Source organism: Oncorhynchus masou, chromosome 2 (genome assembly GCF_036934945.1).
Source record: "Oncorhynchus masou masou isolate Uvic2021 chromosome 2, UVic_Omas_1.1, whole genome shotgun sequence".
Classification (NCBI taxonomy): Eukaryota; Metazoa; Chordata; class Actinopteri; order Salmoniformes; family Salmonidae; genus Oncorhynchus; species Oncorhynchus masou.
Genome location: NC_088213.1, coordinates 21,061,693 through 21,084,340, shown reverse-complemented (window position 1 = coordinate 21,084,340; position 22,648 = coordinate 21,061,693). Strand labels below are relative to the sequence as shown.

At 44.9% G+C, this 22,648-nt stretch overlaps 1 protein-coding gene across 1 annotated transcript in view; it reads left to right on the top strand.

Annotated features, from left to right (window-relative positions):
* Window positions 1-22,648, top strand: part of LOC135556793 (protein unc-13 homolog C-like) — a 197,187-nt gene that overhangs the window by 130,533 nt on the left and 44,006 nt on the right. The window contains exons 20-24 of the mRNA XM_064990238.1: window positions 7,174-7,300; window positions 9,632-9,728; window positions 10,441-10,584; window positions 10,728-10,805; window positions 10,962-11,039. Coding sequence (XP_064846310.1) covers window positions 7,174-7,300; window positions 9,632-9,728; window positions 10,441-10,584; window positions 10,728-10,805; window positions 10,962-11,039 — 524 coding nt within the window. The remainder of the gene's footprint in view (window positions 1-7,173; window positions 7,301-9,631; window positions 9,729-10,440; window positions 10,585-10,727; window positions 10,806-10,961; window positions 11,040-22,648) is intronic.

The window sequence follows — 22,648 nt, the reverse complement described above, 5'->3', positions numbered from 1 at the left end:
TGATTAGCATTAGCAGCTAACACGACTTAAGCCACAACTTGTTAAGAAAAGAAAATCTAGCTGTTTGCAGATGTAAGAAACACTAATAGTGTAATTATAGAACTCTTGTAGATTTATATTAACAAGCAGAGTGGAAGCAGCATCGTAGTCATTGTTGCATGTGCTGCATTGGCCATGGAGACTAATTGCAAGTGTCTGGTGGCCGAGCAAAAACAAATGCGCTCCTTGAGTGACAGGTGGCGGGGCTAGGTCTGTGTGGAAAACAGAATGGAGAGAGAGGGGAGAGAGACGACTCAAGTAGAGGAGTAAACTGTAGAAAAGGATGTCACGCACGGCGTATCACATTTAACAAACTAAACATTCAAATACAGTTATAGAAGGTAAAGTAAAAACTCAAACCGGTCCGTGCATCATACCGGTATATAGTCAAATACGGTACAACACCCAGCCCTAGATTGAATGCACGACCCTTGGAGCCGGGGCTCGCTGCTTATGCCCATCCTCCATCCTCATCCACAAAGCCACAATTTTACTTGATGGTAATAGTGCTACCCGTTGCCCCTAGTGGTCGGTTTTGAAGGCATCCCCTGACGTCCTGGGAACCTGGGTGAACGTTGAATATCGCCTTGGATCTGGAGTGACCTGGTTGATTAGAGGAGTATTATACATTAATTTGTGGTTGCCCCGGGAAGTCGACACAGGTCAACCCTACAGCCCTCTCCCCCATCCCTCCTCCCCCTTTGCATTGTGTTGGTAGGCCCAGGGAGAACCCATCAACCCTGCTGACACAGAAGAGGAGACTGGTGCATTTATCCTGACCTGTTTGGTTAAATGAAAAAAAAAAATGAAATACACATTTCCTCTTCTGTGTCAACAGTGTTGATGGGTTCTCCCTGGGTCTACCAACACACTGCAAAGGGGGAGGTGGAATTTCGGGAAGGATGGGGGAGAGGTCTGTAGGGGTTGTAGGGTAACCAGGGATGAAAAGGCTGGGAGGAAAGGCAGGGTAGTGCAGGGAGACACACACACAAACATAGGGATGATTGCTATCATCCAGAAGGTGAGGTCAGTACAGGTGCATCAAAGCTGGGAGAGACTAAAAAACAGCTATCTCAAGACCATCAGACTGTTAAACAGCCATCACTAATACAGAGTGGCTGCTGCCAACATACAGACTCAAATCTCTAGCCACTTTAATAATTAATGATTGGATGTAATAAATGTATCACTAGTCACTTTAAACAATGCCACTTTATATAATGTTTACATACCGTACATTACTCATCTTATATGTACAGTATATACTGTATTTTATGCCATCTATTGCATCTTGCCTAAGCCGCACGGCCATCGCGCATCCATATATTTATATGTACATATTCTTATTCCATTCCTTTACATTTGTGTGTATAAGGTAGTTGTTGTGAATTTGTTAGATTACTTGTTAGATATTACTGCACTGTCGGAACTAGAAGCACAAGCATTTCGCTACACTCGCATTAACATCTGTTACCCATGTAATGTAAATGTATGTGACCAATAAAATCTGATTTGATTTGTTACTCACTCTGGTTACTCTCTCCAGAGGGCAGCTCACTGAGTGCACCCATAGCACATTCCCTCTTCTCCTCTCCCATTCAATCCCTCTCTTTCCCTCTCCCTCTCCCCCTCTCTCTCCCCCACTCTCTCTCCCTCTCCACCTCTCTACCTCTCTCTCTCTCCCTCTCTCTCCCTCCCTCTCTCTCTCCACCTCTCTCTCCCTCTCCACCTCTCTCCCTCTCTCTCCCCCTCTCTCCCCCTCTCCCTCTCTCCCTCCCCCTCTCTCTCTCCCTCCCCCTCTCTCTCTCTCTCCCACCCCCTCTCTCTCTCTCCCCCTCTCTCTCTCCCCCTCTCTCTCTCTCTCCATCTCTCTCTCTCCCTCCCCCTCTCTCCCTCCCCCTCTCTCTCCCTCTCTCTCTTTCTCTCTCTCTCTCTCTCTCTCTCTCCCTCCCCATCTCTCACTCTCCTTCTCTCCCTCTCCCTCTCCCTCTCTCTCTCTCTCTCTCTCTCTCCCCCTCTCTCTCTCCATCTCTCTCTCTCTCTCTCCCTCCCCCTCTCTCTTTCCCTCTCTCTCTCTCTCTCTCTCTTCCTCCTCATCTCTCACTCTCCTTCTCTCCCTCTCCCTCTCTCCCTCCCCCTCTCTCTCCCTCCCCCTCTCTCTCTCTCCCTCCCCCTCTCTCTCTCTCTCTCTCCCCCTCTCTCTCTCCCCCTCTCTCTCTCTCTCTCTCTCTCTCTCCATCTCTCTCTCTCTCCCTCCCCCTCTCTCCCTCCCCCTCTCTCTCCCTCTCTCTCTCTCTCTCTCTCCCCTTCTCTCACTCTCCTTCTCTCCCTCTCCCTCTCTCTCTCTCTCTCTCTCTCTCTCTCTCCCCCTCTCTCTCTCTCTCAAGTAGGTCTGATGTTGTGGTTTTCTAGGGAGAAGATACAAAGTGATCGGGAAGGGTGAGAGGTCAGGTGGTTAGAGATCTAGGATCAGGGTTTAACGGTTAGTGATTTATTATTCATTATTAATGTGAACTTTACTTTAAGGGTGAAGCCTTCAGTACAGCTAGCTTAAATTGTCCCTTCCTGCCTGCTGAAGATGTCAGTAGCGTGTGGGTGGGAACGTTCCCAGCACAAAACAAATTCTGACAGCAAGGACATCACGAGGGAGGGAGGGAGGGAGGGGAGGGAGGGAGGGAGGGAGGGAGGGAGGGAGGGAGGGAGGGAGGGAGGGAGGGAGGGAGGGAGGGGAGGGAGGGATGAGCCTGTCTGTCCCAGTAGGCTGATGGTCTAACATGAAGACATCCTCATTAGGGAATCAGGGACTCTGTCTGTTTTTCCCTCTGGACCCCAGCTTATACTTTCTACCATCTGCAGGGAACACACACACAGTCACGTACATACACACACACAGGCACACACAAAGTATACACTGAGTGTACAAAACATTAGGAACAACTGCTCTTTCCATGACATAGACTGACAAGGTGAAAGGTATGATCCCTTATTGATGTCCCCTGTTTAACACACTTCGATCAGTGTAGATGGAACGGAGGAGACAGGTTAAAGAAGGACAATTGAGACATGGATTGTGTGTGTGTGCCATTCAGACGGTGTATGGGCGAGACAAAAGATTTAAGTACCTTTGAACTGGGTATGGTAGTAGGGGCCAGGCACACAGGTTTGAGTGTGTCAAGAACTGCAACGCTGCTGGGTTATGACGTTCAACAGTTTTCTGTGTGTATGAAGAATGGTCCACCACCCAAAGGACATCCAGCCAACTTGACACAACTGTGGGAACCATTGTAGTGAACATGGGCCATCATCACTGTGGAACCCTTTCGACACTTTGAAGAGTCCATGCCCCTATGAATTGAGGCTGTTCTGAGGGCGAAGCGGGTACAGCGCAATATTAGGAAAGTGTTCCTAATGTTTTGTACACTCAGTGTATGTCAGTTCAAACGAAGTGTTAGAGAAATGTGTTGAGTTATTGAAGTGGCAGCGTCACAGCAGATAAACCTCTGTGACTGGAGCTATTCTGCCTTCACACTGTGAGAGACCTACAGCTCTCTCTCTCTCTCTCTCTCTGTCTCTCTCTCTCTCTCTCTCTCTCTCTCTCTCTCTCTCTAACTCTCTATCTACCCCCTGCACTCCCACCTCTCTCTCTCTCTCTCTCTCTCTCTCTATCTACCCCCTGCACTCCCACCTCTCTCTCTCTCTCTCTCTCTCTCGCTCTCGCTCTCTCACTCCCACTCCCACTCACTCTGACACACAGCGTTTAGCATTGTGCTAAACCTTTTCAGCTACCCAAACATTCAGGAAGCACTTTCCTTTGATTGCTTGCTTTGCCTTGTTAAAACTAATCTCCTATAATAATATTACTTATGGGAATCTATCATAAATATGCAAACATAATGACAAGGGCTTTGCTGTGAGACAACTACAAAAGACGATTTGGTATTGAAATAAGACCTTTTGACATGTTTAATACCTTTTTCAAGACATTTTGTTGTTTCTTATGGAGGCACACAGTTGCTTATCTGAGGTGTTTTAATGTATTGCAGCAGGAGCGTTGCTCAATGTATGGCTTTAAAACACACGTGCACACACACGCACATCCACACACTATCTCTCACACACACACATTTAAACGTGCCTTTGAAGTGTGTGTGAGTGTTGTGAAGCGGCTTTGTGTTTAGTAGAGACAGTCTTTTGCTGTTTTTCAGTCTGGTAAATATGTCTGTTAATACCCCTCTACACCTCTCTTTTTCACGCTCTTAACCTCTCTTTTTCACGCTCTTAACCTCTCTTTTTCACGCTCTGAACCTCTCTTTTTCACGCTCTTAACCTCTCTTTTTCACGCTCTTAACCTCTCTTTTTCACGCTCTTAACCTCTTTTTCACGCTCTTAACCTCTCTTTTTCACGCTCTGAACCTCTCTTTTTCACGCTCTTAACCTCTCTTTTTCACGCTCTTAACCTCTCTTTTTCACGCTCTTACCCTCTCTTTTTCACGCTCTTAACCTCTCTTTTTCACGCTCTTAACCTCTCTTTTTCACGCTCTTAACCTCTCTTTTTCACGCTCTTAACCTCTCTTTTTACGCTCTTAACCTCTCTTTTTCACGCTCTTAACCTCTCTTTTTCACGCTCTTAACCTTCTCTCTTTTTCACTCTCTTAACCTTCTCTCTTTTTCACTCTCTTAACCTTCTCTCTTTTTCACTCTCTTAACCTTCTCTCTTTTTCACGCTCTTAACCTTCTCTCTTTTTCACGCTCTTAACCTCTCTTTTTCACTCTCTTAACCTTCTCTCTTTTTCACTCCTCCTTCCTCTCTCTCTCTCTCTCTCTCTCTCTCTCTCTCTCTCTCTCTCTCTCTCTCTCTATCTATCCCCTGCACTCCCACCTCTCTCTCTCTTTCTCTTTCTCTCTATCTATCCCCTGCACTCCCACCTCTCTCTCTCTCTCTCTCTCCCATTCCTCCCCCTCTATCCCACTTTCTACTCTCTCTGTCTGTCCCTCCTAACCTTCTCTCCTAGCCCTCACCTCCCCCCACCACTCTGTCTCCACTCTCTCTCTCTCTATCTATCCCCTGCACTCCCACATCTCTCTCTCTCTCTCTCTCTCTCTCTCTCTATCCCCTGCACTCCCACATCTCTCTCTCTCTTTCCCCTGCACCCCCACCTCTCTGTCCTTCCCCTCTCTCTCTGTCTCTCCTACCCCCTGCCTCCCCCTACTCCCCCTCCTTTCTCTCTGTTTCTCTTACCATTCTCTCTATCCCCTGCCTCCATCCTTACTCAAATGAAATTGTATTGGTCACATACACATATTTAGCAGATGTTATTGCAGGTGTAGTGAAATGTTTGTGTTCCTATCAGTGCAGTAGTATCTAACAATACACAACACACAAATCTAAAAGTTTAAAAAAATGGAATTAAGACATACATACATATTAAGACGAGCAATGTCGGAGTGGCATTGACTAAACTACAGTAGAATAGAACAGTATATACATATGAGATGATTCTGTGTCTATATATTGGGCAGCAGCCTCTAAGGTGCAGGGTTGAGAAACCGGGTGGTAGCCTATTTAAAAGTCGGATGGACTTGAGATAAAAATCTGTTTTTCAGTCTCTCGGTCCCAGTTTTGATTCACCTGTACTGACCTCATCTTCTGGATGACAAGCCAACTTTCTTGAGCCTCCTGAGGTTAAAGAGGTGCTGTTGCGCCTTCTTCACCACACTGTCTGTGTGGGTGGACCTTTTCAGATTGTCAGTGATGTGTACGCCGAGGAACTTGAAGCTTTCCACCTTCTCCACTGCTGTCCCGTCGATGTGAATAGGGGCGTGTTCCCTCTGCTGTTTCCTGAAGTCCACGATCAGCTCATTCGTTTTGTTGATGTTGAGGGAGAGGTTATTTTCCTGGCACCACTCCACCAGAGCCCACACCTCCTGCCTGTAGGCTGTCTTGTCATTGTTGGTAATCAGTTCTACTACTGTTGTGTCGAATGCAAACTTGATGATTGAGTTGGAGGCTTGCATGGCCACGCAGTCATAGCTGAACAGGCAGTACAGGAGGGAGCTGAGAACGCACCCTTGTGGGGCCCATATGTTGAAGATCAGCAAAGTAGAGCTGTTGTTTCCTACCTTCCCCACCTGAGGGCGGCCCGTCAGGAAGTCCAGGACCCAGTTGCACAGGGCGGGGTTCAGACCCAGGGCCCCTAGCGTAATGATGAGTTTGGAGGGTAATATGGTGTTGAATGCTGAGCTGTAGTCAATGAACATCATTCTTATATAGGTATTCTTCTTGTCTAGATGGAATAGGGCAGTGTGCAGTGTGATGGCGATTGCATCATCTATGGATCTCTCTATACCCCCTCCCCTCTCTCCCTTACCTCCCTTCTCTCTCCTCTCTATCCCCAAGTTCTGTGGTAGTTTGTGTGTCCTACTCTACTGTGATAGAGCCTACCATGTCATCAGACTGAACTTTCATTATGTACCAAGTCAGCTCTCATTAGACCCTGTGTGTGTGTGAGTGTGTGTGTGTGTGTGTGTGTGTGTGAGAGTCCACCAAGTTCATGTCACTACCAGTGTCTGTGTTTACAGGATTCCATGTCTAGTCTTAGATTACCTGTCTCTGTCAATATCAGGTCAGCCATAGCCTTGTCGCGAACCAGGCTCACGCGTGACATTAGCGGTATGACAACGTGAGACTAGGTCAGCCATGTTATAGGTCTAGCAGGACTTGTTGCAGAATGTAAATCAGAGAATGTAAACCCTTCCAGGCTTCTCACTTCCTGGATATATTTCAGGATTCACCTAGTCCTTGTTCCGATTCTCCTCTCTTCTACGAAAATGTGCACTTGCAAACTCCCTGTCATGGATTTCAAAGGATTGCTGTAAACATTGGCTGGAGGGAGTCTCCACCATCCATGTCAGGGAGTGTAGAAGTGCACACTTTGAGAGAAGGGTGGAGAATCAGGATGTAGCACGAGAGTAGAGTTACTGCCTGCACCCAGCAGTCGCTGTCCAGTCTCCTGTGGTGCTGAACTTCAGAATTCCGATTCCATCGCATCGTTTACTCCTGTGGAAAGTTCACCAAGTCATATCTCAGTCCAGACATGCATGTTAACATTCTGCCTTTTTCATTTCCTCTGACAGAGCACGATAAGCACCGTCTATGCAAGAGCACAGAGTACATGAACCTTCACTTTAAAGTCAAGTGGTTCCACAACGAGTACGTCCGTGAACTGGCTGCCTTCAAGGACACACCCCCTGAGTATTCTCTGTAAGTAGTGTACTGCGCACACACACACACACACACACACACACACACACACACACACACACACACACACACACAGATGCACAAAGATTATGCCTCCAAAACATGCTACCTCTCACCATTACCAATAACAGGGGAGGTAAACATTTTTCGGGATATTTATGCTTTTTCACTCATCATGATTCACAATTCCGTAATTATCCGTAATCATGGTACATTCTTTTTTTTTTTTTTTTTTTTAAGGGTTCTTCGGGCTATCTCCATAGGATAACCCTCTTTACCTCCAGATAGATCCCCAAAAGAGTTCTAACTGGAACCAAATGTATTTTATTAGGATCCCCATTAGCCGATGCCAATGGAGACAACTAGTCTTACTGGGGTCCGACACATAACAAAATCTCAATAAAATACAACAATAAAACCTAACTATTTACAATAAAAGTGACTCCAAAATGATCCAAAACGTTATTTACCATTTCTATTGGGCACAACATAATCCGAAACACAACTGAAACAAACTGCAAATGCATCCAACAAGTTTGTAGAGTGCCAGGAATATGGACGTGCAAGGAATATGGAACCAAATACTACACTTTTGACTAAATGTAATACACTACAAGTGAAACTGTCAAATTCTTATGACACCTTGAAATGGGGTGACTAGATACATAAAGTGCTTTCATTTCTAAACAGTAAAACTGATGTGTATGAAAATACCCTCAAATTAAATGTGACATTCTGAACTGTTGCCTTATAATAAACATTTGATCTCAAATCCAAAATGCTGGAGTTTAAAGACAAATAAAATGTTTTAGCTTCACTTTCCAAATAAATACACACACATTACACCAGCTGAGTGTTCTCTGTAAATACTACAGCACGATGTTTTATCCTTTATGATGTCATTTTGTCTCCAACAGGAGCAGACATAATACTTTAATCAGCAAATAAATACAGTCATTCAATCAACCTACACAAACACACCCTACATGTACAACTGAGTATTCTCTGGAAGTACTGTAATATACCCAGACAAACACACCCTACATGTACAACTGAGTATTCTCTGGAAGTACTGTAATATACCCAGACAAACACATCCTACATGTACAACTGAGTATTCTCTGTGTCACGTTCTGACCTTTATTTCCTTTGTTTTGTATTTATTTAGTATGGTCAGGGCGTGAGTTGGGTGGGTAGTCTATGTTTGTTTTTCTATGTTTTGGGGTATTTCTATGTTTTCGGCCTAGTATGGTTCTCAATCAGAGGCAGGTGTCATTAGTTGTCTCTGATTGAGAATCATACTTAGGTAGCTTGGGTTTCACTGTGTGTTTGTGGGTGATTGTTCCTGTCTCTGTGTTTGTTGCACCAGTCAGGGCTGTTTCGGTTTTCCACGTTTGTTGTTTTGTATTGTTCGTGTTTACTTCATCATTAAAAGATGTATCTAACGAACCACGCTGCATTTTGGTCCGATCCTTGTTCCACCTCTTCGTCAGAGGAGGAGTTAGAAGAACCGCGTTACACTCTGGAAGTACTGTAATATACCCAGACAAACACACCCTACATGTACAACTGAGTATTCTCTGGAAGTACTGTAATATACCCAGACAAACACACCCTACATGTACAACTGAGTATTCTCTGGAAGTACTGTAATATACCCAGACAAACACACCCTACATGTACAACTGAGTATTCTCTGGAAGTACTGTAATATACCCAGACAAACACACCCTACATGTACAACTGAGTATTCTCTGGAAGTTATGTAATATACACACACACAAAAAAACACACACCAAGTTCAGTTTACTTCCTGAATTGATTGAATTGAAATAGAATGTAGCCCATCCCAGCCATAAATCTTAAAAGCCAAAGTGCTTTACAAATCAGCATTTAAAACTAGATTGAAAGCATTTAAGGAGAGAATGTCATGAGGGTCAGGTAAAAGACAGGTGATTGTATTAAATCCTTAAAGATATGGAATACTGCTCTCCCAGACAACCTTGCTAGTGCCCTAACAGAGAAGCACCTCCCTGTCACTGCTGGTCAAACAGCATCCAATCCATTACAGAGTGAGTTGTGAATGACAGCTCACAGTCCCACCCACCTGCTGCTGTCATTTAAACACAAAGCACCTTCAGGAGTTAAGGACACACACACCGCCCACCTTATTTATGATCCCTTTCTCTTGTGGCAGATGCCATTAATCAAGGTGCACAGCAGGGAATACACTTTTAATAACACACACACACTTTGAATACTATGTACAGTATACTCACTGTGTGTGTGTGTGCGCGTGCGTGGGCGTGCGTGTGTGTGTGTGTCCTCTAGGTGGTTCGAGCCGTTTGTCATTCAGTGGCTGTCTGAGAATGAGGATGTTGCCATGGACTTCCTACACGGAGCTCTGGGGAGCGACAAGAAGCTTGGCGTGAGTACTCACACACACTCCTCTTTTCTCACTCGCTCACTCTCACTCGTTCACTCTCTGGTAGTCCACTGTCTCTTCTCAGTGAGGGATGAATAAATAACAGCAGTGTTGACATACAGCACTCTGCTGCTCTGCTCACCCCAATGAAATACTGCACCATTGTGAAGTACTAAAGCTCTCTCTCTCTCTCCCTATCTCTCTCTCTCCTCTTTTTCTCTCTCTGCCAATCTATTTCTCTCCTCTCTTTCTCCCCCTTCTCTTTCTTGCTGTCTCCCTCCTTCTGTGTCTCTTTCTCTGTTTCTCTCTGTCTCTTTCTCTCCCTCCTTCTCTGTCTCTTTCTCTGTCTCTCTCTGTCTCTTTCTCTGTCTCTCTCTGTCTCTTTCTCTCCCTCCTTCTCTGTCTCTTTCTCTCCCTCCTTCTCTCTCTTTCTCTCCCTCCTTCTCTGTCTCTTTCTCTCCCTCCTTCTGTCTCTTTCTCTGTCTCTCCCTGTCTCTTTCTCTCCCTCCTTCTCTGTCTCTTTCTCTGTCTCTCTCTGTCTCTCTCTGTTTCTCGCTGTCTCTTTCTCTCCCTCCTTCTCTCTCTTTCTCTCCCTCCTTCTCTCTCTTCCTCTCCCTCCTTCTCTGTCTCTTTCTCTCCCTCCTTCTCTGTCTCTTTCTCTCCCTCCTTCTCTGTCTCTTTCTCTGTCTCTCTCTGTCTCGTTCTCTGTCTCTAGTTCCAGCCAACGTCGGAACATGTCCTGTTCTCCTGTTCGGTGGTGGATGTGTTCACTCAGCTCAACCAGAGTTTTGAGATCATTAAGAAGCTGGAGTGCCCCAACCCACAGGCCCTGGCTCACTTCATGTGCCGCTTTGCTAAGGTCAGGCACTAACCCCCAACCTAATCTCCCTCGCTGTGTGTGTGTAAGTCTGTTTGACTGTGTGTGTGTCCAATACTATTTCTAAGTGTTTTGATATTGTTAGAACTCAGTATTGTTCATTCCTTTTCTTGTATTTTTTCTAGACCATCAACAAAGTTCTGTTGCAGTATGCTGCAATCATAACCAAGGATTTTGGCTTGTATCTGAACCAGGAGAAAGTGGTAAGTGTTTTCTTGATGCACATAATGATCATTCTGCACACAAAAAGTTGGACCAGCCCATCTAGCATTTACCTAAACTTCCCTCTGGCCAGTCTGGTTCTGAATAGTACTGTTACATCCTATATGTATAATAACATGACTGTGTCTCTGTGACAGCCCTGCATCCTCATCAACAACATCCAGCAGCTCAGAGTTCAGCTGGAGAAGATGTTTGAGTCCATGGGAGGCAAACAGGTCTGTACTGTAGCAACCCCTTACCTTTATACATACCCCTTACCCTTTACCCCAACCCCAAGACCATGGGAGGCAAGCAGGTCTGGATCTCTTCTTCCCCCCTCATATCCCCATGTTCCAGACCCTCCCTGGCCCTAATCCCTGTCCTAACCAATTAGACAATCCTCACCTTCCCCCTAGATCTGTCACTATCCCTCTGAAGACTGGTTCTATTTCTCCACTCTTCTAACTCTTCTCCCTCCATCCTGTCTGGTCTTGTACATTCTACTTTGTTTCTTTTATAAATGTTGTTTTATACATGTTTGATGAATGTATGGGGGAAAGCCCTTAGTCTGTGTCTTGGGTTTCAGATATTCTAGCATGTCCCCCACAACTCTTTCTGTCTGTCTGTCTCTGCCTCTAAGTCTGCTCGTCAGACCCCCTCTAAGTCTGTCTGTCTTTCTGTCTGTCTGTCTGTATGTCTGTCCCCCTCTAAGTATGTCTGTCTGACCCCTCTAAGTCTGTCTGTCTGTAAGTCCATCTGTCTGTCTATCTGCCTCTGTCTGTCCCCTCTAAGTATGTCTGTCTCTCTCTCTCTCTTTGTCTCTCTATTTGTCTGTCTCTAAGTCTATATGTCTCTATCTGATCCCCCCCTAAGTCTATCTGTATGTCCGTCTCTCTGCCTCTAAGTCTATCTGTCTGTCTCTAAATCTGTCTGTCTCTCTAAGTCTATCTGTCTGTCTGTCTGTCTTTCTACCTGTCTCGAAGTCTGTCTGTCTCGCTGCCTCTTCCTGTCAGTCTATCTGTCTGTCCCCCCTCTAAATCTATCTCTCTGTGTCTCTAAGTCTGTCTGTCTGTCTGTCTCTTTTCCTCTCACTGTAAATCTATCTGCCTGCCTGTCTCCTTCTAAGTCTATCTGTCTGTCTGTCTGCCTCTCCCTCTATGTCTGTCTGTCTGTCTCTCCCTCTATGTCTGTCTGTCTGTCTCTCCCTCTATGTCTGTCTGTCTGTCTCTCTGCCTCTCCCTGTAAGTTCGTCTGTCTGTCTCTCTCTAAGTTCGTCTGTCTGTCTCTCCCTAAGTTTGTCTGTCTGTCTGTCTGTCTGTCTGTCTGTCTGTCTGTCTGTCTGTCTGTCTGTCTGTCTGTCTGTATCTAAGTCTGTCTGTCTGTCTGTCTGTCTGTCTGTCTGTCTGTCTGTCTGTCTGTCTAATCCTGAGAATATAGCAACAGTTTTCTATTATGTGCATGGTGTCTCTCTCCTGTTTCTAACGCTTTAAATGCCTTGAGTTTTGTCTTCTGTGGTCTTGTGTTTCCCCATTCTACCCTGCTCTCTTTCAAGGAGGAGGGGGCTGTGTCCTTTTGCAAGGTGTGTAGTATAGGACTCCTACCTCCTACCATCCTAACCCCCCTTTACTAAACATAGGACTCCAATCTCCTACCATCCTAACCCCCCTTTACTAAACATAGGACTCCTACCTCCTACCATCCTAACCCCCCTTTACTAAACATAGGACTCCTACCTCCTACCATCCTAACCCCCCTTTTCTAAACATAGGACTCCTACCTCCTACCATCCTAACCCCAGTTTACTAAACATAGGACTCCTACCTCCTACCATCCTAACCCCCTTTACTAAACATAGGACTCCTACCTCCTACCATCCTAACCCCCTTTACTAAACATAGGACTCCTACCTCCTACCATCCTAACCCCCTTTTCTAAACATAGGACTCCTACCTCCTACCATCCTAACCCCAGTTTACTAAACATAGGACTCCTACCTCCTACCATCCTAACCCCCCTTTACTAAACATAGGACTCCTACCTCCTACCATCCTAACCCCAGTTTACTAAACATAGGACTCCTACCTCCTACCATCCTAACCCCCCTTTACTAAACATAGGACTCCTACCTCCTACCATCCTAACCCCCCTTTACTAAACATAGGACTCCTACCTCCTACCATCCTAACCCCAGTTTACTAAACATAGGACTCCTACCTCCTACCATCCTAACCCCCTTTACTAAACATAGGACTCCTACCTCCTACCATCCTAACCCCCTTTACTAAACATAGGATTCCAACCTCCTACCATCCTAACCCCCCTTTACTAAACATAGGATTCCAACCTCCTACCATCCTAACCCCCCTTTACTAAACATAGGACTCCTACCTCCTACCATCCTAACCCCCCTTTACTAAACATAGGACTCCTACCTCCTACCATCCTAACCCCCCTTTACTAAACATAGGACTCCTACCTCCTACCATCCTAACCCCCCTTTACTAAACATAGGACTCCTATCTGCTACCACCCTAACCCCCCTTTACTAAACATAGGACTACTACCATATACCATCCTACCTAACACCCTTTACTAAACATAGAAGTCCTACCATCCTACCTAACACCTTTTACTAAACAGCCTACCTAACACCCTTTACTAAACAGAACTCCTACCATCCTACCTAACACCCTTTACTAAACAGAACTCCTACCATCCTACCTAACAACCTTTACTAAACAGAACTCCTACCATCCTACCTAACACCCTTTACTAAACAGAACTCCTACCATCCTACCTAACACCCTTTACTAAACAGAACTCCTACCATCCTACCTAACACCCTTTACTAAACAGAATACCTACCATCCTACCTAACACTCTTTACTAAACATAGAACTCCTACCTAACACCCTTTATGAAACAGATCTCCTACCATCCTACGTAACACCCTTTACTAAACATAGAAGTCCTACCATCCTACCTAACACATTTTACTAAACAGTCTACCTAACACCCTTTACTAAACAGATCTCCTACCATCCTACCTAACACCCTTTACTAAACAGAACTCCTACCATCCTACCTAACACTCTTTACTAAACAGAACTCCTACCATCCTACCTAACACTCTTTACTAAACAGAACTCCTACCATCCTACCTAACACTCTTTACTAAACAGAACTCCTACCATCCTACCTAACACTCTTTACTAAACAGAACTCCTACCATCCTACCTAACACTCTTTACTAAACAGAACTCCTACCATCCTACCTAACACCCTTTACTAAACAGAACTCCTACCATCCTACCTAACACCCTTTACTAAACAGAACTCCTACCATCCTACCTAACACCCTTTACTAAACAGAACTCCTACCATCCTACCGAACACCCTTTACTAAACAGAACTCCGACCATCCTACCTAACATCCTTTACTAAACAGAATTCCTACCGAACACCATTTACTAAACATAGATCCTCTACCATCCTACCTAACACCCTTTACTAAACAGAACTCCGACCATCCTACCTAACACCCTTTACTAAACAGAACTCCGACCATCCTACCTAACACCCTTTACTAAACAGAATTCCTACCATCCTACCTAACATCCTTTACTAAACATAGAACTCCTACCTAACATCCTTTACGAAACAGATCTCCTACCATCCTACCTAACACCCTTTACTAAACAGAACTCCTACCATCCTACCGAACACCATTTACTAAACATAGATCCTCTACCATCCTACCTAACACCCTTTACTAAACATAGAACTCCGACCATCCTACCTACCACCCTTTACTAAACATAGAACTCCTACCGTCCTACCTAACATCCTTTACAAAACATAGAACTCCTACCACCCTAACATTCTTTATAAAACCCATTAGGCCTACTAAAGATAAATCTCCTACCATCCCTAACATTCTTTATAAAACCCTTTAGGCCTACTAAAGGTAAGTCTCCCACCATCCTAACATTCTTTATAAAACCCTTTAGGCCTACTAAAGATAAGTCTCATACCATCCTAACATTCAATATAAAACCCTTTAGGCCTACTAAAGATAAGTCTCCTACCATCCTAACATTCTATATAAAACCCTTTAGGCCTACTAAAGATAAGTCTCCTACAATCCTAACATTCTATATAAAACCCTTTAGGCCTACTAAAGATAAGTCTCCCACCATCCTAACATTCTATATAAAACCCTTTAGGCCTACTAAAGATAAGTCTCCTACCATCCTAACATTCAATATAAAACCCTTTAGGCCTACTAAAGATAAGTATCCCACCATCCTAACATTCTTTATAAAACCCTTTAGGCCTACTAAAGATAAGTCTCCCACCATCCTAACATTCTATATAAAACCCTTTAGGCCTACTAAAGATAAGTCTCCTACCATCCTAACATTCAATATAAAACCCTTTAGGCCTACTAAAGATAAGTATCCCACCATCCTAACATTCTTTATAAAACCCTTTAGGCCTACTAAAGATAAGTCTCCCACCATCCTAACATTCTATATAAAACCCTTTAGGCCCACTAAAGAGAAGTCTCACACCATCCTAACATTCTTTATAAAACCCTTTAGGCCTACTAAAGATAAGTATCCCACCATCCTAACATTATTTATAAAACCCTTTAGGTCTACTAAAGATAAGTCTCCTACCATCCTAACATTCTTTATAAAACCCTTTAGGCCTACTAAAGGTAAGTATCCCACCATCCTACCATTCTATATAAAACCCTTTAGGCCTACTAAAGATGCGTCTCCTACCATCCTAACATTCTTTATAAAGCCCATTAGGCCTACTAAAGATAGTCTCATACCATCCTACCATTCTTTATAAAACCCTTTAGGCCTACTAAAGATAAGTCTCCTACCATCCTAACATTCTTTATAAAACCCTTTAGGTCTACTAAAGATAAGTCTCCCACCATCCTAACATTCTTTATAAAGCCCATTAGGCCTACTAAAGGTAAGTATCCCACCATCCTAACATTCTTTATAAAACCCTTTAGGTCTACTAAAGATAAGTCTCCCACCATCCTAACATTCTTTATAAAGCCCATTAGGCCTACTAAAGATAAGTCTCATACCATCCTACCATTCTTTATAAAACCCTTTAGGCCCACTAAAGATAAGTCTCCTACCATCCTAACATTCTTTATAAAACCCTTTAGGTCTACTAAAGATAGTCTCATACCATCCTACCATTCTTTATAAAACCCTTTAGGCCCACTAAAGATAAGTCTCCTACCATCCTAACATTCTTTATAAAACCCTTTAGGTCTACTAAAGATAGTCTCATACCATCCTACCATTCTTTATAAAACCCTTTAGGTCTACTAAAGATAAGTCTCCCACCATCCTAACATTCTATATAAAACCCTTTAGGCCTACTAAAGATAAGTCTCCCACCATCCTACCATTCTATATAAAACCCTTTAGGCCTACTAAAGATAAGTCTCCCACCATCCTACCATTCTATATAAAACCCTTTAGGTCTACTAAAGATAAGTCTCCCACCATCCTTACCATCTTTCACTTAGAATAGGATTCCTTCGAAATGGTTGTGGTCATTCATTCTGTTTAACCTGATGAAGATCATGTGGCCGAACATTATTTATTTTAGCATAGGACACCTTAACTATCCCTTCCACCATCTACTGAACTATAGTAAATGCATGTACCTGCACCCCAATCCCCACATATGCTTCTCGCCTCTCTCAGCACCACACACACAGACATACAAACACACCCCACCTATGCTCTCACTCTCTCAGCACCATGTGCCACAGGGCATACAGAATCAGAGCTACCCATCTGTCATCTAGCCCCCACACTCTGTCATCTAGCCCCCATTCTCTGTCAGGGAGCAGTATTCATCTGTCATCTATCCCCAATCTCTGCCAGGGAGCAGTATTCATCTGTCATCTAGCCCCCACTCTCTGTCAGGGAGCAGTATTCTTCTGTCATCTAGCCCCCACTCTCTGTCAGGGAGCAGTATTCTTCTGTCATCTATCCCCCACTCTCTGTCAGGGAGCAGTATTCTTCTGTCATCTAGCCCCCACTCTCTGTCTGGGAGCAGTATTCTTCTGTCATCTAGCCCCCACTCTCTGTCAGGGAGCAGTATTCTTCTGTCATCTAGCCCCCACTCTCTGTCAGGGAGCAGTATTCTTCTGTCATCTAGCCCCCACTCTCTGTCAGGGAGCAGTATTCTTCTGTCATTTAGCCCCCACTCTCTGTCAGGGAGCAGTATTCATCTGTCATCTAGCCCCCACTCTCTGTCAGGGAGCATTATTCATCTGTCAACTAGCCCCCACTCTCTGTCAGGGAGCAGTATTCTTTTGTCATCTAGCCCCACTCTCTGTCAGGGAGCAGTATTCATCTGTCAACTAGCCCCCACTCTCTGCCAGGGAGCAGTATTCATCTGTCATCTAGCCCCCACTCTCTGTCAGGGAGCAGTATTCATCTGTCATCTAGCCCCCACTCTCTGTCTGGGAGCAGTATTCATCTGTCATCTAGCCCCCACTCTCAGTCAGGGCGCAGTATTCATCTGTCATTTAGCCCCCACTCTCTGTCTGGGAGCAGTATTCATCTGTCATTTAGCCCCCACTCTCTGTCTGGGAGCAGTATTCATCTGTCATTTAGCCCCCACTCTCTGTCAGGGAGCAGTAATCATCTGTCATCTAGCCCCCACTCTCTGTCAGGGAGCAGTATTAATCTGTCATCTAGCCCCACTCTCTGTCAGGGAGCAGTATTCTTCTGTCATCTAGCCCCCACTCTCTGTCAGGGAGCAGTATTCATCTGTCATCTAGCCCCCACTCTCTGTCAGGGAGCAGTATTCATCTGTCATCTAGCCCCCACTCTCTGTCAGGGAGCAGTATTCATCTGTCATCTAGCCCCACTCTCTGTCAGGGAGCAGTATTCATCTGTCATCTAGCCCCCACTCTCTGTCAGGGAGCAGTATTCATCTGTCATCTAGCCCCACTCTCTGTCAGGGAGCAGTATTCATCTGTCATCTAGCCCCCACTCTCTGTCAGGGAGCATTATTCATCTGTCATCTAGCCCCCACTCTCTGTCAGGGAGCAGTATTCATCTGTCATCTAGCCCCACTCTCTGTCAGGGAGCAGTATTCATCTGTCATCTAGCCCCACTCTCTGTCAGGGAGCAGTATTCATCTGTCATCTAGCCCCACTCTCTGTCAGGGAGCATTATTCATCTGTCATCTAGCCCCCACTCTCTGTCAGGGAGCAGTATTCATCTGTCATCTAGCCCCCACTCTCTGTCAGGGAGCAGTATTCATCTGTCATCTAGCCCCCACTCTCTGTCAGGGAGCATTATTCATCTGTCATATCGCCCCCACTCTCTGCCAGGGAGCAGTATTCATCTGTCGTCTAGCCCCCACTCTCTGTCAGGGAGCATTATTCATCTGTCATATCGCCCCCACTCTCTGTCAGGGAGCAGTATTCATCTGTCATCTAGCCCCCACTCTCTGTCAGGGAGCAGTATTCATCTGTCATCTAGCCCCCACTCTCTGTCAGGGAGCAGTATTCATCTGTCATCTAGCCCCCACTCTCTGTCAGGGAGCATTATTCATCTGTCATCTAGCCCCCACTCTCTGTCAGGGAGCAGTATTCATCTGTCATCTAGCCCCCACGCTCACTTATTTTGGTCCTCAAGCTGAAGCTACAAAATGCTCCAGACAGGATTTTGTACAAACTCTGATGAGCTTCTCAAATGCTTACAAAACTCCCCAGCTGTGCTCTCTCTCTCTCTCTCTGATGTAAAGGCTCTGTTAATGAGGCATCTGAACAGACATTAACAGAGTCTGCATCCAAATGCACCATATTCCCTATTTCGTGTGCTACATTTGAGCAAGTACTGTAGTGCACTGTAAAGGGAAAAGGGTGCCAATCAGGACAACGACATAAACATGTCTGACTGACATTAACGGCTTTAGTTGGTTTGGCTGTAGCTCCTTGCTTTAGACGTTTGACAGGTGATTTATTAGGTGAATTGAGTGACAGCGATGTTGCACTATTCATGAAAAACATACAATAGCAATCACAACCTGATACCACTATAAACTACCTTGTCATTCAGGCATTAGACAGCTATTTCTAATGATGTCGGAACATAATGGATCATGCAGGTTGATAAACTAAATGTTTTTTCCATTTTAGGCAGACCTCAGACAAAAACACATTACTGGCTGCCTGGCAGTGAAAGTGTTCCCAAAGCAATTAGCAAACTGAACGCCAAGTCAATTACACAGAACAATGTGCTATCATATCATTTGGAATAACACATATTTCAGGCTCTACATATGATAGAATAAGAAATAACACATCCGTCATTTCATAGAATGTTAAATAATAGATAAACATCAACTTCTGCAAGGCTGAGACAGAGACGTGAGAGAGGATAACATCTTGATCGCTGTGTAATGGCTTCTATAATGGCTTACTATACACAACAGCTGTCTCTACAAGCCATCCACCATCAGAATGAGATAGGATTAGAGAGCTGGTCTGTGACTGCATGACTCTTATCTGACCTAATGTGATGATTTGTCACATTTACACACATACGGTGGGGAGAACAAGTATTTGATACACTGCCGATTTTGCAGGTTTTCCTACTTACAAAGCATGTAGAGGTCTGTAATTTTTAATCATAGGTACACTTCAACTGTGAGAGACAGAATCTAAAACAAAAATCCAGAAAATCACATTGTATGATTTTTAAGTAATGAATTTGCATTTTATTGCATGACATAAGTATTTGATCACCTACCAACCATTAAGAACTCAGTCTCTCACAGACCTGTTAGTTTTTTTTAAGAAGCCCTCCTGTTCTCCACTCATTACCTGTTTGAACTCGTTACCTGTATAAAAGACACCTGTCCACACACTCAATCAAACAGACTCCAACCTCTCCACAATGGCCAAGACCAGAGAGCTGTGTAAGGACTCACCACGACCTGGCAGAATCATTTTCTTCCTTTAACGAGCCCGACATGAATGATATACAGCTTTCCCGGGAACAGGCCCAGATCCCCGTCAGTTGCGTGAAGAGAAGGCAGAGAAAAAGGGGTCAGAGAGCAGGCTGCTTTCTGAAAATTTGTAACCAATCGAATAAACCCCCACTGCCTTCCATTCTGCTAGCAAACGTGCAATCTTTGGAAAATAAAATCAATGACCTACGCGGAAGATTAACTACCAACGGCACATTGAAAACTGTAATATCTCAAACTTCACGGAGTCATGGCTGAATGACAAAATTATCAACATACAGCTGACTGGTTGTATGCTGTATCGGCAGTATAGAACAGCGGCATCTGGTAAAACAAAGGGCGGCGGTCTATGTATTTTTGTAAATAACAGCTGCACGATATCTAAGGAAGTCTCGAGGTTTTGCTTATCATGTGTATCTCATGATAAGCTGTAGACCACACTATGTACCTAGAGAGTTTTCATCTGTATTTTTCGTAGATGTCTACATACCACCACAGCCTGAGGCTGGCACTAAGGCAGCACTCAATGAGCTGTATTCCGCCATAAGCAAACAGGAAAACCCAGAGCACCGGCTACTTGTGGACGTTAATGCAGGAAACTTAAATCGGTCTTACCAAATTTATATCAGCATGTTAAATGTGCAACCAGAGGGAAAAAAACTCTGGACTACCTTTACTCCACACACAGAGATGCATACAAAGCTCTCCCTCGCCCTCCATTTGGCAAATCTGACCATAATTCTATCCACCTGATTCCTGCTTACAAGCAAATATTAAAGCCGGAAGCACCAGTGACTGAAACAATAAAAAACTGGTCAGATGAAGCAGATGCTAAGCTACAGGACGATTTTGCTAGAACAGACTGGAATTGGTTCCGGGATTCCTCCAATGGCATTGAGGAGTACACCACATCAGTCATTGGCTTCATCAATAAGTGTATCAATGACGTCATCCCCACAGTGACCGTACATACATACCCCAGCAGAAGCCATGGATAACAGGCAACATCCGCACTGAGCTAAAGGCTAGAGCTGCCACTTTGAAGGAGTGGGACTCTAACCCGGAAGCTTATAAGACATCCCGCTATGCCCTCCGACAAGCCATCAAACAGACAAGCGTCAATACAGGACTAGGATCTAATCGTACTACACCGGCTCTAACGCTCATTGGATATGTCAGGGCTTGCAAACCATTACAGAACACAAAGGGAAGCACAGTTGAGAGCTGCCCAGTGACACGAGCCTACCAGATGAGCTAAACTACACTGAATAACACTGAAATATGCATGAGAGCACTAGCTGTTCCGGAAGACTGTGTGATCACGCTCTCCGCAGCTGGTGTGAGTAAGACCTTTAAACAGGTCAACATTCACAAGGCCGCAGGACCAGATGGATTACCAGGATGTGTACTGCGAGCATGCGCTGTTCAATTGGAAAGTGTCTTTACTGACGTTTTCAACCTCTCCCTATTCTATTCTGTAATATCAACATGTTATAAGCAGATCACCGTAGTCCATATGCTCAAACATACTAAGGTAACCTGCCTAAATGACTACCGACCCATAGCACTCACATCTGTAGCCATGAAGTGCTTTGAAAGGCTGGTCATGGTTCACATCAACACCATTATCCCAGAAATCCTAGACCCACTCCAAATTGCATACCACCCTAACAGATCCACAGATGATGCAATTTCTATTGCACTCCACACTGCCCTTTCCCACCTGGACAAAAGGAACACCTATGTGAGAATGCTATTCATTGACTACAGCTCAGCGTTCAACACCATAGTGCCCTCAAACTCATCAATAAACTAAGGACCCTGGGATTAAACACCTCCCTCTGCAACTGGATCCTGGACTTCCTGACGGGCCGCCCCCAGGTGGCAAGGGTAGGTAACAACACATCCGCCATGCTGATCCTCAACACGGGGGCCCCTCAGGGGTGCGTGTTCAGTCCCCTCCTGTACTCCCTGTTCACTCATGACTGCACGGCCAGGCACGACTCCAACACCATCATTAAGTTTGCAGATGACACAACAGTGGTAAGTCTGATCACCGAAAAAGGATGAGACAGCCTATAGGGAGGAGGTCAGAGACCTGGCCATGTTGTACCAGGACAACAACCTCTCCCTCAACGTGATCAAGACAAAGGAGATGATTGTGGACTACAAGAAAAAGAGGGCCGAGCATGCCCCCATTCTCATCAACAGGGCTGTAGTGGAGCAGGTTGAAAGCTTCAAGTTCCTTGGTGTCCAAATCACCAACAAACTAACATGGTCCAAGCACACCAAGACAGTTGTGAAGAGGGCTTGACAAAACCTATTCCCCTCAGGAGACTGAGAATATTTTGCATGGGTCCTCAGATCCTCAAAAGATTCTACAGCTGCACCATTGTACTACACGCAACTGGTTGCATCACTGCCTGGTATGGCAACTGCTCGGACTCCGACTGCAAGGAACTACAAAGGGTAGTGTGTACGGCTCAGGACATCACTGGGGACAAGCTTCCTGCCATCCAGGACCTCTATACCAGACAGTCAGAGGAAGGCCCTAGAAATTGTCAAAGACTCCAGCCACCCTAGTCATAGGCTGTTTTCTCTGCTACCGCACAGCAAGCGGTACCGGAGCGTCAGGTCTAGATCCAAGAGGCTTCTAAACAGCTTCTACCCCCAAGCCATAAGACTCCTGAACATCTAGTCAAATGGCTACCCAGGCCATTTGCATTGCCCCCCTCCCCCCTTTACACCACTGCTGCTCTCTGTTGTTATCATCTATGCATAGTCACTTTGATAACTCTAACTACATGGA